Below are 15454 nucleotides of genomic sequence, written 5' to 3'. Positions count from 1 at the left end.
ATATTTTTCCTTTGGTGCATATGATTTGGTTTTGAACATTTAAAACCTAATAACTTCTAAGTGTTTATCACTTTAGCTCCTTTGATTCAATTTTAGATCATCTTGGGTGATGCTCTAATGAGGACGAAAGTATGCATGTGGACATTTGGAGTACACAGCAAGCACCCCTTGCTGTTCCCCAAAGTCTTGGCACACTTGGTTTGTACCAATGATCCATAAAGGTAAGAGTTTATTTCTGCACTCACAGCTATGTTTTGTGACCCGTATACAGCACTGTGTAGTGCTGAGCTGTACATGACTGTCAGCACACATCTTCTGAAGAACATCTGACAGAGAATGTATCTGCAAATTATTTTAAAGCTATAACTTAATTGTTCTTCAGTTGCTTGAAACAAAGAATGGCTTTATTATAAAAATGAGTATGAACAAAACATAACGTTAGACTTAGCGAGCTCTATCCAACATGAAATTTGGAAAACACAAAGAAAGCAGTAGGAAAACTAAAGTTAGAATGTAGCCACTATGAAAATAGGGCATCAAATGGATCATCAGCATAAAGTCAGTTCTTGGCACTGCTTATTTAAAAAAAGAAGGGAAAAGTGTCATAGTTAAAGAGCAAAAGGGGAGGATATGGCGCACACCTTTAATCCCAGCACTCAGGAGGCAGAGGCAGGCGGATCTCTGTGAGTTCAAGACCAGCCTGGTCTACAGAGTGAGTTCCAGGACAGCCTCCAAAGCTACAGAGAAACCCTGTCTCAAAAAAACAAAAAAAAACAAAAAAAAAATCAAGTCATAATTTGCCCTACTGTAATCTATGATTTCTTTGCTATATTCCGTAGTATATTAATGATTCAAACACTACTAATACGACAAGCTCAAACATCACAAGGAAGTTTATACAGCTATAAAAAAATAAAATTATGACATTTACAAGAAAACAGATGGAACGGAAAGACAATACATTAAGTAAAATAAGCCAGATTCAGAAAGACAATACCACCAGGAAGTGGTGGTGCACACCTTTAATTTTAACACTCAGAATACAGAGGCAAGCAGATCTCTGTGCGTTCGAGACCAGCCTGGTCTACAGAGTGAGTGCCAGGACATCCAGGTTACAAAGAGAAACCCTGTCTCAAAAAAAAAAAAAAAAAAAAAAAAACAGAAAGACAAATATCACGTTTTCTCTTATATGTAGATCCTATATTTAAAATTTTATGAGTATGTCTGCACTTACATATACGGCTATATATATATGTGTGTGTTTGCGTTTAAAATGTACATGAAAGCCATGAAACTAGAAAGATGATCATGAGAAAGGAAGAACAGATCTTAAGGTTGTGAAAGTTGACAACAGATTATAAACAAGAAAGCAAAAGGTGCGTCTTTCTAGACAAAGGAAGGTAACAACCGCAGTGCGCAGGAGCATGTGGAGGAGAGTGAGGAACAGAAATGATTAAAAACGTTTTTGACAAAGAAGCTAAAATTATACAATGGAAAAAAGAAAGCATCTTCAACAAATGGGGCTGGCATAACTGGGTACTGGTATGCAGAAGACTGCAGATAGATCCATGTCTATCGCCATGCACAAAACTTAAGTCCAAATGGATCAAAGACCTCAACATAAATCCAGCCACACTAAACCTGTTAGAAGAGAAAGTGGGAGATACCCTTGAACGAATTGGTACAGGAGACTGCTTCCTGAACATAACATCAGTAGCACAAACACTGAGATCAACAATTAATAAATGCGACCTCCTGAAACTGAGTAGCTTCTGTAAGGCAAAGGACATAGTCAGCAAGACAAAAAGGCAGCCCACAGATTGGGAAAAATATTCACTAACCTCACATCTGACAGAGGTCTGATCTCCAAATTTACAAAGAACTCAAGAAGCAAGTCTCCAAAACACCAAAGGATCCAATTAAAAAGTGGGGGACTGAACTAAATAGAGAATTCTCAATAGAGGAGTCTAAAATGGCTGAGAGGCACTTGAGAAAGTGCTCAACATCATTAGCCATTAGGGAAATGCAAATCAAAGCAACTCTGAGGTATCATCTTACTCCTGTCAGAATGGCTAAAATGAAAAACACCAATGACAGTTTGTGCTGGAGAGGATGTGGAGAAAGGGGAACACTCCTCCACTGCTGGTGGGAATGCAAACTTGTACAGCCACTTTGGAAATCAGTATGGAGATTCCTCAGGAAAATGGGAATCAGTCTACCACAAGACCCAGCAATTCCACCCATTCATACAACAAGGATGTCTGTTCCACTATGTTCATAGCAGCATTATTTATAATAGCTAGATCCTGGAAGCAACCTAGATGCCCCACAACTGAAGAATGACTAGAGAAAATGTGGTATATTTATACAATGGAGTACTACTCAGTGGAAAAAAATGGAATCTTGAAATTTGCAGGCAAATGGACGGCACTAGAAGAAACCATCCTGATGTAAGGTAACCCATTCCCAAAAAGACAAGCATGGTATGTACTCACTCATATATGGATTTTAGACATGGATCAGGGGAGTGTCAGCCTACAATCCCAGGGCCAGTGAGTCTGGGAAACAGCAAGGTTCCCAAGAGATATGCATTATACCCCAGAGAAGAGGAATGAGGCAAGATCTCCTGAGGAGATTGGGAACATGGAGGAGAGAGGAGAGGGAAGCAGGAAAAAGAGAGAGGGATAAGAGGATGGTAGAGGAAGACATGGGAGACCAGGAAGGTTGAATTGGGATAAGAATAGAGGAGACCAGGATGAGAGATACCATAATATTTAGAGTCATTATAGCTTTGAGGAGAGAGCTAACACTAGTGAGATTTCCAGAGATCTACAAGGATAACCGGCAAACTAAGTAATAGCAGAGAGACTACATTAATAGCCCCTCCCTGATAAGGTTGATGACTACCTCATATGCCATCCTAGAACCTTCATCCAGTGACTGATGGAAGCAGAGACAGATACTCACAGCTAAACACTGAACTGAACTCCTGGAGCCCAGTGATAGAGATGGAGGAGTGATGAGCAAAGGGGTCAAGACCGTGCTGGTGAAACCCACAAAGACAGCTGACTGGACAAGGGGGGAGCTCTTGAACCCCAGACTGATGGCTAAGAGGCCAGCAGGGGACTGATCCAGACTCCATGAATGTAGTGTCAGTGAGGAAGCCTCAGAAATCTCTGGGACTTTGGGTAATAGACTAGTGTTCACCATGGCACACAAATGAACTTTGGGAGCCCATTCCACATGGGGAGATGCTCTCTCAGCCTGGACACATGGGGAAGTGCCTAGGTCCTGCCCTGGATGAAATGACAGACTCTGGAGATCCCCCCAAGGAGGGCCTTACCTTCCCTGGGGAATGATGTGGGGATTGGGCTGGGGTGGGGGTGGGGGGTTGGTGAAGGGACAAGGGAGGGGGGAGGAGCTGGGATTGACATTTGAAGCATGCATGTTTCTAATTTAAATAAAAACATAAAAAAGAAGTGATTAAAAACTAAGTATAATAACACATACATGAAAATGCCATAATAAAATCTCACTCTCTGTTTTTTAATGCTAAGCTAAAAATTAGCAAACAAAAAAGACCCAGCAATAGCAGGGCTTTGGTGGCACACATCTTTAATCCCAGCACTCGGGAGGCAGAGGCAGGCAGATCTCTGTGAGTTCAAGAACAGCCTGATCTATGAGAGCTAGTTCCAGGACAGGCTCCAAAGCCACAGAGAAACCCTGTCTCAAAACCAAAAAAAAAAAAAAAGAGCCAGCAAGATGGTTCATCAGGTAAGCCTGTTTGCTGCCCAGCCTGATCTTCTCAGCTCCTTCCCTAGAAATTATGTGACGGAGAGAAAATGAAGTCCTACAGACTGCCCTGCTCTTTGCATGGCTACAATGCTTTGCCCACACTCACACATGAATCTCCTTTTTTTTTTTTTTATTAACAAAAAAGCCATGTACATGGACGAAAAAAAAAAAACACACTGTCAAGAATTTAAAATATTCAGTCACAGAGGGTAAGATAACTGGAACATCATGCAGTTAAGGAAGCTTGTATCTACAACACAGAAAGATGTCTTTCCAAGTCCACCTTCTGAAAACACAGTAGGGACTGGCCAGACAGCTCAGAGGTAGAGAGTGCTTATTGTTCTTTCAGACCACCTGGGTTCAGTTCCCAGCAACCACTTTCAGTGGTTCACAACTGCCTGCAACTGAGATCCACGGGATATGATGCTCTCTTCTGGTCTCTGTAGCTACAGGCATAACACATGACATATATTCATATAGATACACAAATAAAAATAAAAAATAATCAAAGAAAACAGACAATCCAGACTAACAAATGAACAAGAAACTTGAAAAGAACACTTATGTAGAGAATATATTCCACTGTGGTGGTGGCACACGCCTATCACCCTAGCACTCTGAGGCTAGGGCACATTTGGAAATATACATATATATCATACGTGTACACATACATATATTTTACACACACACACACACCACACACACACACACCACACACACAATATGGAGAGCCCAAGGCCAACCTGGGCTTTATACCAGAGAACCTTGTATCAAAAAATAACACATGCACCCCCAATAATAAATTTATAAAAAGAACCGAATGGCCAAAAAAAAAAAAAAGGACACTCCCCTTTGTTAGTAATCAGAAACAAATGCATTACATCCACAATGAAGCCGTCATATATTACGACCAGAAACTGAAAATCAGTAATAAGACCAACAATATAAACTATTGATGGAAATGCAATTAGCCAGGCAGTAGTATCGCACACCTTTAATCCCAGCACTTGGAAGGCAGAGGCAGGTGGATCTCTGTGAGTTCGTGACCAACCTGGTCTACAGAGTGTGTTCCAGGACAGCCAGAGTTACACAGAGAAACCTGTCTCAACTGCCCCTTACCCCCCCAAAAAAAAGAAGAAAGAAAGGAAGAAAGAAAGAAAGAAAGAAAGAAAGAAAGAAAGAAAGAAAGAAAGAAAGAAAATGCAGACAATTGGTAGCTACAAACAATACTGGCTACAATCTGGCCTCTAGGGAAAAGATGTTAGGAGTAGACTTTGAAAAAATAAAAATCACTTTGCCCAGCCCACCTTTATAAATAAAACGCCCAACTGCTTTTTAGTTTTAACTCTTCATTAGAATCAATTTTTAGGGGTAGACAGCAATGGCAGAAAGGTACTTGTCCCAAAGTCAGATCATGTGATGATTTCCCCATGTTGTCCTCTGACCTCCAAACATGCATCATGCCATTCACACTCCCAAATAAAATGTAATTTAAAACAGTATAAATTCCTAACATTTTTTGATACAAGATCTCACTAGCTCAAAACTCACAGAGATCCACCTGCCTCTGCCTTCTAAGTATTAAAATTGAAGGCATGTTTTATCACCCCAGCAACTAACATTATTTTTAATGCTAAGAAACTAGAGATTTTCTAAGATCAGAACAAGGCAAGAACGTACCCCCATTTGACTCTTTCTTAACAGCACATAGGAAATAATGAAGACAAGAAAGAGAAATGAAAGATAAACAGACTGGGAAAAACAAATTATCTCTGCAGGTGACAGTATTATCTATGGACAAAATTCCAATTCATAGACACTCTACCCTGGAAATATTAAGCACTTACACAGCCAAGCTGAAAGAAACATGAGCACCAACTGCCTAGGTGTGTTTCTTCACTTCTATAAACTGGTTCCAGAAAGCTCAGGGTCCTTAAAATGTAGATGCTAAGGATCCCTGCCTGGCCTGGAACTCTCTATGCAGACCTGGTTTGCCTCCAACTCAACAGATTTGCCTGCATCTGCCTCTCAGGTGCTGGAATTAAAGGTATGTGCCATCACGCCTGGTTCTAATATTTTACTTTAATAAAGTAAACAAAATTATAACTTTAAAAGTCTACAGCAATAGACCAGGTAAGGTCAGTTTGGTATACAGAGCAAGTTCCAGGACAGCCAGGCTATTACACAGAGAAATCTTGCCTTGAAAAAACAAACGAAATGATTAGAAACCATAGCAAATGGCCAACAGCTTCATAATTAAAAAAACAAACAAATTGTAGCAAACTATAAATTTAGGAAGACTTACCTAGCCAGAGGAATGTCTCTCTTAGACAGATCAACCTTCAGCTTCTCTCCTACATGTCTATAAATCTCCACTACTGTCGATACTGCAGCATTTCTCACCTGTCAAAGATTTCAAGACATTTTAATAAAGCTTAGATATGACACTTTCTTTCAATGTAACAATAAACTATCAGGCCAACCTGACACTCTAAGTTGGTTTTAATGTCTTTTCAGTCCCTGGGGAAATTATAATATGACATGTTATTAATGGAAACCCAAAAACACAGTTTGTCCAAAAAAGAAAAAAGCCCTAAAAAAAACCCATTGAAAGAAGAGCAAAACCTTAGTGGTAGAGCACTTGCCCAGCATGTGTGAGACCTTTAGGTTCAACCCCCACTAACATCAGAAAAGAAAAAAAAGGAAAAAGAAAAAGAAAACAGATGGGAGGTGGGAGGTAGTTAATAGAAATCTGTGAATAAAAGCTACCAATTAGAATTTCAAAAAGTGTAATTAATCTAAAATACAATTAATTGATTTTCCTGGAATAAAATTATCTTTCAAAAATGTATACTGAACTCAAAAAGGTATTTTTATATCAGCATTTCTAAAATTATCCAGAAGAGCCAAAAGAAAGAAAAAATAAAACAAACAAAACAAAACTTCCTATTCCCATATACTATATACATAAAATGTGGTGTCTCAATTACTGGAAAATTATTCAACCTTAGAAAGAAGAGGAGAATTCTGACACATTTTGCAACATGGACAACTCGTGGGCATTATACAAAATGGGACTGATCAAAAAGGACAGCTATTGTCTGATTGCTTCCACTAGGTACCTGGAGTAGTCAAATTATGATGAAGAATGGTAGTTGCCAGCAGCTGGGGGAGAGGAATAGGAAGTTGTCTCATGGGTACAGAGTCTGAGTTCTGAGGAGGTAAAAGTTTTACAGGTAGATGGTGATATAGTTGCAAAACAATGTGAACGTATAAGTGTATACTTAAAAATAGGTGCAATGGTAAATTTATATTCTATTTAAGAGGTGAAAAAAAGAATGCGACCTAAGAGAACAATTTGAAAAACAACCCTTATTCTTTTACACAACTCACTGTCAAAGAGCAACTGAGAGCCAGGTGTGATTGCACACACCTACAGTCCTAGCCTCCTGGGAGACTAAGGTGGAGAAAATCAATTGAGTTCAAGAGATTGAGGTCAGGCGGGGCAAGAAAAGAAGAACCTTTGTCTGTAAATAAAACAGCAACTTAAGAGAGTAAAACTCTACAAACCTGTTTAGGGACAACTAGAACTTTTAAGAAGGAAAAAAATCTTACTCGGTGTTACTCCAAATACCCTAGCTAGTTCACAGATAATGATAGAATATTACAACTGACTTTCAGGGGAGGATGAGGCAGGCAGTGCATAGCCTTGCCTCCTGACTACAGCAGAGAGCTCAGGTAAAGAGATGCACCATGAACACAAAGGCCTTCCCTATTAAACAGGGTTTTCAGCAACTGCAACAGTCCTAGCATAAGCATATGCAAGAATGTAGGCTGGTGACACTCTGGACTAAGAAGGGAACCCAGGATTCTCTTAGTCTGTCAACTCAAGAACTAACCATTAAGTTCTTTTTATCCTTAATATCAGCCCAAGAACTGACAACTTAATGTCTGTTCCAAAATAAATAAGTAAACAAACTCTGGTAGAAGGGGAAGAAGATGAAGGGAGAAGGGGCTTGTAGTCCTAGCTACTTGGGAGGGTGGATCAGGAAGATCGGGTGAGCAACACAGCTAGACCCTCAGTTAATCAAAAAAAAACAAAACAAAAACAAGGCAATCTTTTTACTATCCACCTTCTCTATCTTTATTGTTACAGCTTAAATAACGTAAAAGCACAAGAAGGGACAACACACACACACACACCACACACAGTCAATGCTTGAAAGCAAAAAAAATTTACCTGACTATTAGAATCTCCAAATAAGATACACAAATGTGGCACCAACTTGCTGACAACCAGTGGTTGCGTTCCAAAGCTAAATATAATTTGAAGAAAAAAAAGAGAGAATTTGGTTTCATTTCAATACTGAACAAAATATCCTGATGCTTTCTTTTGGTTGGTTGGTTGGTTGGTTGGTTGGTTGGTTGGTTGGTTGGTTGGTTGGTTGTTATTTTTCAAAACAGGGTTTCTGTGTAGCCCTGGCTGTCCTGGAACTCAACTCTGTAGTCTAGGATGGCCTTAAATTCAGAGATCCGCGTGCCTCTGCCTCCCAAGTACTGGGATTAAAGGTGTGCCCACCAATGCCAGGCCTTTCTTGTTATCTCTATCATGACAACTTTGATGAAGAACATGGACATACATCAAGTATCAAGCAAAGTGATGCTAAGTAACAAAAAGTGCCGACCTGGATTAAATGTGAATGATGCAGTCCTAATCAGGGTCACCACTGCTGCAGCCAACCAGAGTAAGTGTGACTGATGCGGTCCTAGTCAGGGTAACTACTGCTATGATAAAACACATCAACCAAAAGCATGTTGGGAAGGAAAGGGTTTATTTGGTTTACACATCCATCACCAAAGGAAGTCAGGGCAGAAACTCAAGCAGGGCAGGAACCTGGAGGCAGGAGCTGACGCAGAGGCCATGGAGGAGGCTGCTTACTGGCTCGCTCCCCATGGCTTGTTCGGTCTGCTTCCTTATAGAACCCAGGACTACCAGCCCAGGAACAACATCACCTACAAAGGGCTGAGTCTTTACCTATTAATCACTAACAAAGAAAATGCCTTACAGTTGGATCTTATGGAGGCATTTCTCAATTGAGGCTCTCTCCTTTCAGACGACTATACCTTTTGTCAAGTTGACACATGACCCAACAAGGCAAAATACTCATCAGCAATTTGACAACCCTGGTAGCCTATCAATTACTTAAGAAAATCTGAGCATGTACTTTTGAAATAGTGTTTGTCTTTAATGACACTAGATCTCAATACTCAGTGAAATGAAATTAAGTAACTTAAAAGATCATCATGTTTACTAACATTCTGTAGTCTAGGTTGAATGCAAATGGCAGGAACTAAAACTCAGAAAGTGTGCTAACTTGGTAGCAGGAAGGACCCAGAGCAGTGAAAGAAGAGGAAGTCACACCACAGGAAGAGTCAGAAGAGACTACGTTTACCTATCATACTGCACAGTCGGGAAAATTATTCTAGAATAATAACAAAAGCCTCCACTCACATTTCTTCCACTTATATCATAGCACTGTGATGGCAATTCTATCAGGACTCTTACACCTGCTACTAGGTGGACTGTACAAAGTCCTGACAAGGTCCTGAGAGGTACATAACAGTCACCCACAGTGAGTGCTCCAGCTTAGAACTAATGGATACAAAGGATGTGGGGAAATGGCTTCAGCATGTGACACACCATTGAGTTAAAAAGTTCTGAAGCACACCAATTCTGATTGGCTAAAAAGAAAAAAGAGACAACTCCAAAAACTAATAGAACAGATACTTACATATATACAAAGTAGCATTAAAGATTACATTTTTGTTTAGAAGACCAATTAATAACTATTTAAAATTTATTTTCATTCTTCCTTCACTTTGTGGAAACCTTGAGCCTTGAGAAATGACTAAGAGAAAGAAAGCTGTTTCAGTAACCACAGAACTTACATGTTCAAGGTTTCAATCAGACACAGGCACACACCCTCTCGAGATCGAAAGTTCTTGTGCTTGAAACCAGAGGCCAGATGCTCCCAGATGTACTATGAGGAAAACAAGTAGACACACACGATTAAAAAGTCAGGTAATGCATATGACAAATATAACTCTTCCTAGCCTTACAATTAAGTTATCGGGTATCAGACGTGTTCCAAATTTGGAACATTTTTTCAATTTTTGGGACTATTTACATGGTAAGAAATCTTGTTGCTAGGACGCAAACCTAAACTTGAGACTCACTTTACACATATGAGCATTATTTATATAAAATTTTAGTGCAGCTAAATTTTGACTATAGCCTGTCACATGGAGCAGGTGTGGAATTTTCCACTCACAGTCTTAATGTTATATCAACGAACAAAAGATTTTGGGTGTTCAGATGGGGAATGATCAACTCGTATTTACAAGGTTTTTGTTTGTTTGAGTTTGTGGGCTCCTACCCATTTAATATCTGAACCATTATTTTGAGTTTTTATTTACATGCTTTTCCCTTTGAATTTCAGTAACTAAGGAAAATCATGCCCCATACATAAGCATTTCCAAGAACACAGGTCTCTTATTCTAACAATGCTGCAATTATAAGCACAGTGGTCTATGAAGCACTCAGTAGATGCAAAACTCCCCAGCAACTACAACAGACGGTCACATGGAATGACTGCAAACATCTTATAATTAAAGCTTTTCTATTTTTAATACTGGACACAAACATAGAAGCATTTGGGACAGGTCACTTTATGACTACCTAGTTGTTGTGGAATATTAATTTAAGATTGTTACATTCATTTATGCTGTGGAACATTTGTTTAATGATGCAAAGATCTGTTTCATTCTTATATTTTTGGTTGTGAGCCTAGCCTTTTAACGGCTGAGCCATCTCTCCAGCCCAAGGTGTTGCATTCTTTTATGGTGCATTTATTTAACTCTGAAGCTGTGATACTGTCCGTCTAAAACACCTGATTGGTCTAATAAAGTGCCAAATGGTCAATAGCAAAGCTGGAGAAAGGATAGGCAGGGCTGGCAGGCAGAGAGAATAAATAGAAGGAGAAATCTGAGAAAAAGAGTATAGAGGGGCAGAGACAGAGAAGAGGAGGGGCCCAAATACCCAGCTACACAATAAGCCACAGAGCAAGAAGTAAAGAAAAGTATACAAAAATAGAGAAAGATAAAAGCCCAAGAGGTAGACAGGATAATTTAAGAAAAGCTGGCTAGAAACAAGCCAAACTAAAGCAGAGCATTTATAAGAATAAAACTTCATGTGTGATTTATATAGGAGCTGGGTAGTAGGCCCCCAAAAGAGCAAAGAACAAAGTATAAGAGTCAAAGAGTGAAAACAACAACCAACTATACCTAGTCTATCAGGAAAAAGGAAAAATAAGCTTATACTAACAATGCAAAACAATTGTTTAGGCATAGTGTAGCAAGGACTCCAAGTGTTTCTCTCTATACCTCTGAGTGTGTGTGTGTGTGTGTGTGTGTGTGTGTGTGTGTGTGTGTGTGTGTCTTATGTGAGAGGTATGGAAAAAGGAAAAATAAGCTTGTATTAGCAATGCAAAACAATTGTTTAGGTATAGTGTAGCAAGGACTTCAACTGTTTTTTTTCTACACCTGTGAGTGTGTGTGTGTGTGACTTATGTGAGAGGTATGTGTCTGTGTGACTGGAGATGTGAAGGCAGAGGACCACTTGCAGGAGTCAGGTCTCTCTTTATCATGGATCCTGGGGATCAAACTCTGAAATCAAGTCACCAACCTTGTGAAATTTAAAAATCTTAACTAAGGCTGGACAAAACATTTGCCACTGAAATCCACCAGGTTCTGTTGCTACCACCACCAAGGGAGGATCATAGTTTGAATAATATGACTTAGCATCCCATCTCTGAAACTGGTTTTTATTTTTAAAAAAAATGTTTATATCTACAGTACTCTCTATAGTAAGAAAGCAAAAAACTTAAAATGTAAATTAGTACAGACTATCTATAAAACTTTTTAAAAAGGTATTGTTATGAAGTTTCCCTTTAAAGCTCAGTACTCTTGCCTTATTAAACATATGTAACATTATAGTTTAAGCATCACATGATACCACTATGACTATCATGTGAACTTTAAGCCACCCTCTCAACTGTGGTGTACAGGTCAGCTTATTTTTACTCTCCTTTAAAGTATTTCTATACTACAGTGTGGATGAGGTTTCCCCCCAAGGTTTTATGTGTTAGAGGCTTGGTCCTCAGCATGGCAATGTTAAGACAGAAAGATCTGGGGGCTATAGGGATGGTTCAGTGGTTAAGAGCAATGGCTGCTCTTGCAGAAGACATGAGTTCAGTTCCCAGTACCCACACAAAGGCTCACAACTGCCTCTGTAACTCCAATTCTGATTTTTGTAGGTACCTGCATACAGGTGGTATATATACATTCACACATACATATAAATATACACATATACATATAAAATAATTTTCTAATAGAAAGACCTCTAAGAAACAGTAAATTGACAAAAACAAAACAAAACAAAAACAAACTTGGCTTTTAGTTTCTCTTAACCATGCAAACATCTGTGCCATCACGAGGCCACTTTCCATGAAATGATGCACCTAGGTGGACCCCATAGTACTTCCAACACTATGTACTAAATACACCTTTTTTGTTGTTACAGGTTTCTAGCCTCAGAACAATACATTACTAGTGTATGAGCACATATACATGTATGTGTGTTCATTTATGCAGGTGAATGTGAGTACAGGTATGTAAATATTTGTTCCTATGAAAGGCAAAGGACAACCCCGTGTTGTTCATCAGGTGCTATCTACCTCACAAGTCTCTCACTGGCCTAAAACATGCCAAAGCAGGTGAAGCTAGACTCACTGGCTAACAAGCCCCAGGGATCTGTATGGCTCTGCCTCCCCATTACTAGGATTACAAATATGCCACATGCCCAACTTAAACAAAAGGAAAAGAGAAAGAAGGGAGAAAGAGAAGGGAGGGGAGGAGAAGGGAGGGGAGGAGAAGGGAAGGGAAGGGAAGGGAAGGGAAGGGAAGGGAAGGGAAGGGAAGGGAAGGGAAGGGAAGGGAAGGGAAGGGAAGGGAAGGGAAGGGAAGGACTTCTGGAGATCAGACTAACATTCTCTTACAGAATGCCATGTACCCAGTGCCATCAATACATTCTTTAAGGGCAAATTACTTCTACTATACTAACAAAACCCAAGTTGTCATAAAACATGCTTTCCATAATCAATAGCCACCTATGAAAAATCAAAGAATTTCTTCTTGTTTCTGAGTTATATTAATATAATATTCAGTAGTTTTCAAAATAAGGTTTCTTTTTCAGTATCTTATAATTTGCAGATAAGAAAAACAGAAAATGGTGAAGCACAAGTACAACTAGCACCTGTCAATTCACTTAAGTCTGTATGATTTTTTAATGTAAGTGAAAAACAGGAAAGTTAAATGAAAGAGGAGGAGGAGGAGAAGAAGAAGAGGAAGAAGAAGAAGAAGAAGAAGAAGAAGAAGAAGAAGAAGAAGAAGAAGAAGAAGAAGAAGAAGAAGAAGAAGAAGAAACCTTACTTATTGGCACTGCACCTTGAATTCAAACTTCTTTAAAACATTAGCAATAATCAACTATATAAAATTCCTGCTTCCTGAAGGTTTGTTAGTTTGCTGTAGTTACCATCTATCCAATTAGAAACTTGTCGTTCAAACGCAAGCCTACCATAGGTGGTGCCACCTCATCCATCAGCTTCAGTGCCAGGTTTTGAGCTTCCTCTCGAACTTTCTCTTTGGTATCTCCCATCCTGTCTATTAAAGCTGTGGTAACTAATAGGGAAAGAATAAGTATTTACAACTTCATCACAAACCATAGTTTACAAAACTACAGATAGCAACTGTTTCCATAAATAATTAGGAAAAGAAATTATTCTAAGTTCTTGTTAGTCATGAATTCCAATGAAAACAATGAACAAATTTTAATACAGTATGTACAATCATATCCACTTAGGACAGGGTTCAAAAGCAGACAAACAGTTTTATTCTATTTGGAGGTCAAGACCCATAGACAAACAAGAACATGTTTTCCTCGAGGTTATGACGGGGAGACCTCTGGTAGGGTGAAAGGTATCCTCAGAAGTATACACAGGTGTAGTCCAAGGACCTGGCAGATTTAAGTTTCTGAACCCAGGCAGAGTCAAGGGGTGGTTTTATAATTATTCTTTAAATCGCAAGTTATGCAGTCTTCTTGTTGGACATATTTCACAATTGACAAACAGAAACAAAACATAGGCCTAAGTCTAGGTTTTAAAGGGGAAGTAGAAGAAATGAAATAAGAAAAAGGAACACACTTGACTACTTACAGAAGTTTAATTAAGGGGGGAGGGGCTTCAGGTATGGAAGCACAAGCTTTAATCCCAGAAATGGGAGGGAGGCTCTCAGGCAGCAGGATGAGAGTTCCAGGCCAGCCTGGATTTTATAGAGAGAACATGCCTTCACAATTAAAATCATAAACTTGGGGCTGGACAGATGTCTCAGTGGTTAAGAGTACTGTCTGCTCTTCCGGAGGACATGGGCTCGATCCCCAGCACTCAGATGACATCTCAAACAATTAGGACCTCCAACTTCTCCAGGCAGTGGTGGCACACGCCTTTTATCCCAGTACTCGGGAGGCAGAGACAGAGTTCAAGACCAGCCTGACTACAAGAGCTAGTTCCAGGACAGTCTCCAAAGCCACAGAGAAACACTGTCTCAAAAAAACAAAACAAAAATACCCCTCCCGCTTCAAGAGATCCAATGCTCTCTTCTGGTCTCATGGGTATCAGGCAGGTACAGACATTCATGCAGGCAAAAGATCCCTATAATAAATTTTTCAATCATAAACCAGTATCAGTACTGTTCATGGCTAGGAATATGGCTCAGTAGTACAGTGCTTACTGGACAGTGCAAGACACTAGGTTCTACCCAGCACCACTTAAACAAAATAGGCACTACCAAGTATTTCTCAGAGGGCACAATGGAAAACTTCTCATTTTTGTTTAGATGTAATATTAACAGGAATCATTCAATATCTGTAAGACTGGCTATTATGAGAATCTCTGTTTCTTGTAAATCACAGAACATAATAGTAAAAATAAATTACCATTTAATCCTCACAACAATACAATTAGACTACAATACTATTAGGTAGTAAAACCAGTGTTTACTTGTAATTTAAGTAGTTGGGACTGTGTGTGTGTGTGTGTGTGTGTGTGTGTGTGTGTGTGTGTGTGTGCGTGTGTGTAACACACACAAACAAAAAAAGACCCAGAGACAGATATTGGGATTCAAGCTTCAAGATGAAGATCAGAGAAGCAAGTGGATCTTACCTCTACCCAGCTGAAGCGGCAATCCTGTTTCCACAAATCTCAGAGGCAAAACTCTCAGTTCCTGTCCCCTCCTGCCTTTTATCCCTTTCTTTATGCAGCCATATCATTCAAGTTTCCACCTCCTAGCACTGGGATTAAAGGCGTGTGATCCCAGGTGCTGAGAACACCTTTGTGTGAGTTGTTTCTTTGAGGACTGGATCAATTTAGTGTAGTCAGTGTGGACTTGAACTAATAGACATCTGTCTACCTCTTAATCCTGAGTCCTGGGATTAAAGGTGTGTACCACCACTGCCTGACCTCTATAGCTTGTGGCTAGCTTT

General features: G+C 39.5%; 1 protein-coding gene across 31 annotated transcripts in view; it reads right to left on the bottom strand.

Moving 5' to 3' along the window:
• Clasp2 (cytoplasmic linker associated protein 2) overlaps positions 1 to 15454 on the bottom strand; it is a 170668-nt gene that overhangs the window by 137343 nt on the left and 17871 nt on the right. For all 31 annotated transcript variants that reach the window (XM_040740093.1, XM_040740094.1, XM_040740096.1 and 28 more), the window contains exons 3-6: positions 13493 to 13596; positions 9745 to 9836; positions 8036 to 8111; positions 6101 to 6198 (exon numbers count right to left, since the gene is read on the bottom strand). In XM_040740093.1, the coding sequence (XP_040596027.1) occupies positions 6101 to 6198; positions 8036 to 8111; positions 9745 to 9836; positions 13493 to 13596 (370 nt within the window). The remainder of the gene's footprint in view (positions 1 to 6100; positions 6199 to 8035; positions 8112 to 9744; positions 9837 to 13492; positions 13597 to 15454) is intronic.

Source organism: Mesocricetus auratus, unplaced genomic scaffold, assembly GCF_017639785.1.
Source record: "Mesocricetus auratus isolate SY011 unplaced genomic scaffold, BCM_Maur_2.0 Super-Scaffold_100691, whole genome shotgun sequence".
In the NCBI taxonomy this organism is placed as follows: Eukaryota; Metazoa; Chordata; class Mammalia; order Rodentia; family Cricetidae; genus Mesocricetus; species Mesocricetus auratus.
Note: the sequence above shows the minus strand (reverse complement) of the source record. Positions and strands in the feature narration are given on the sequence as shown.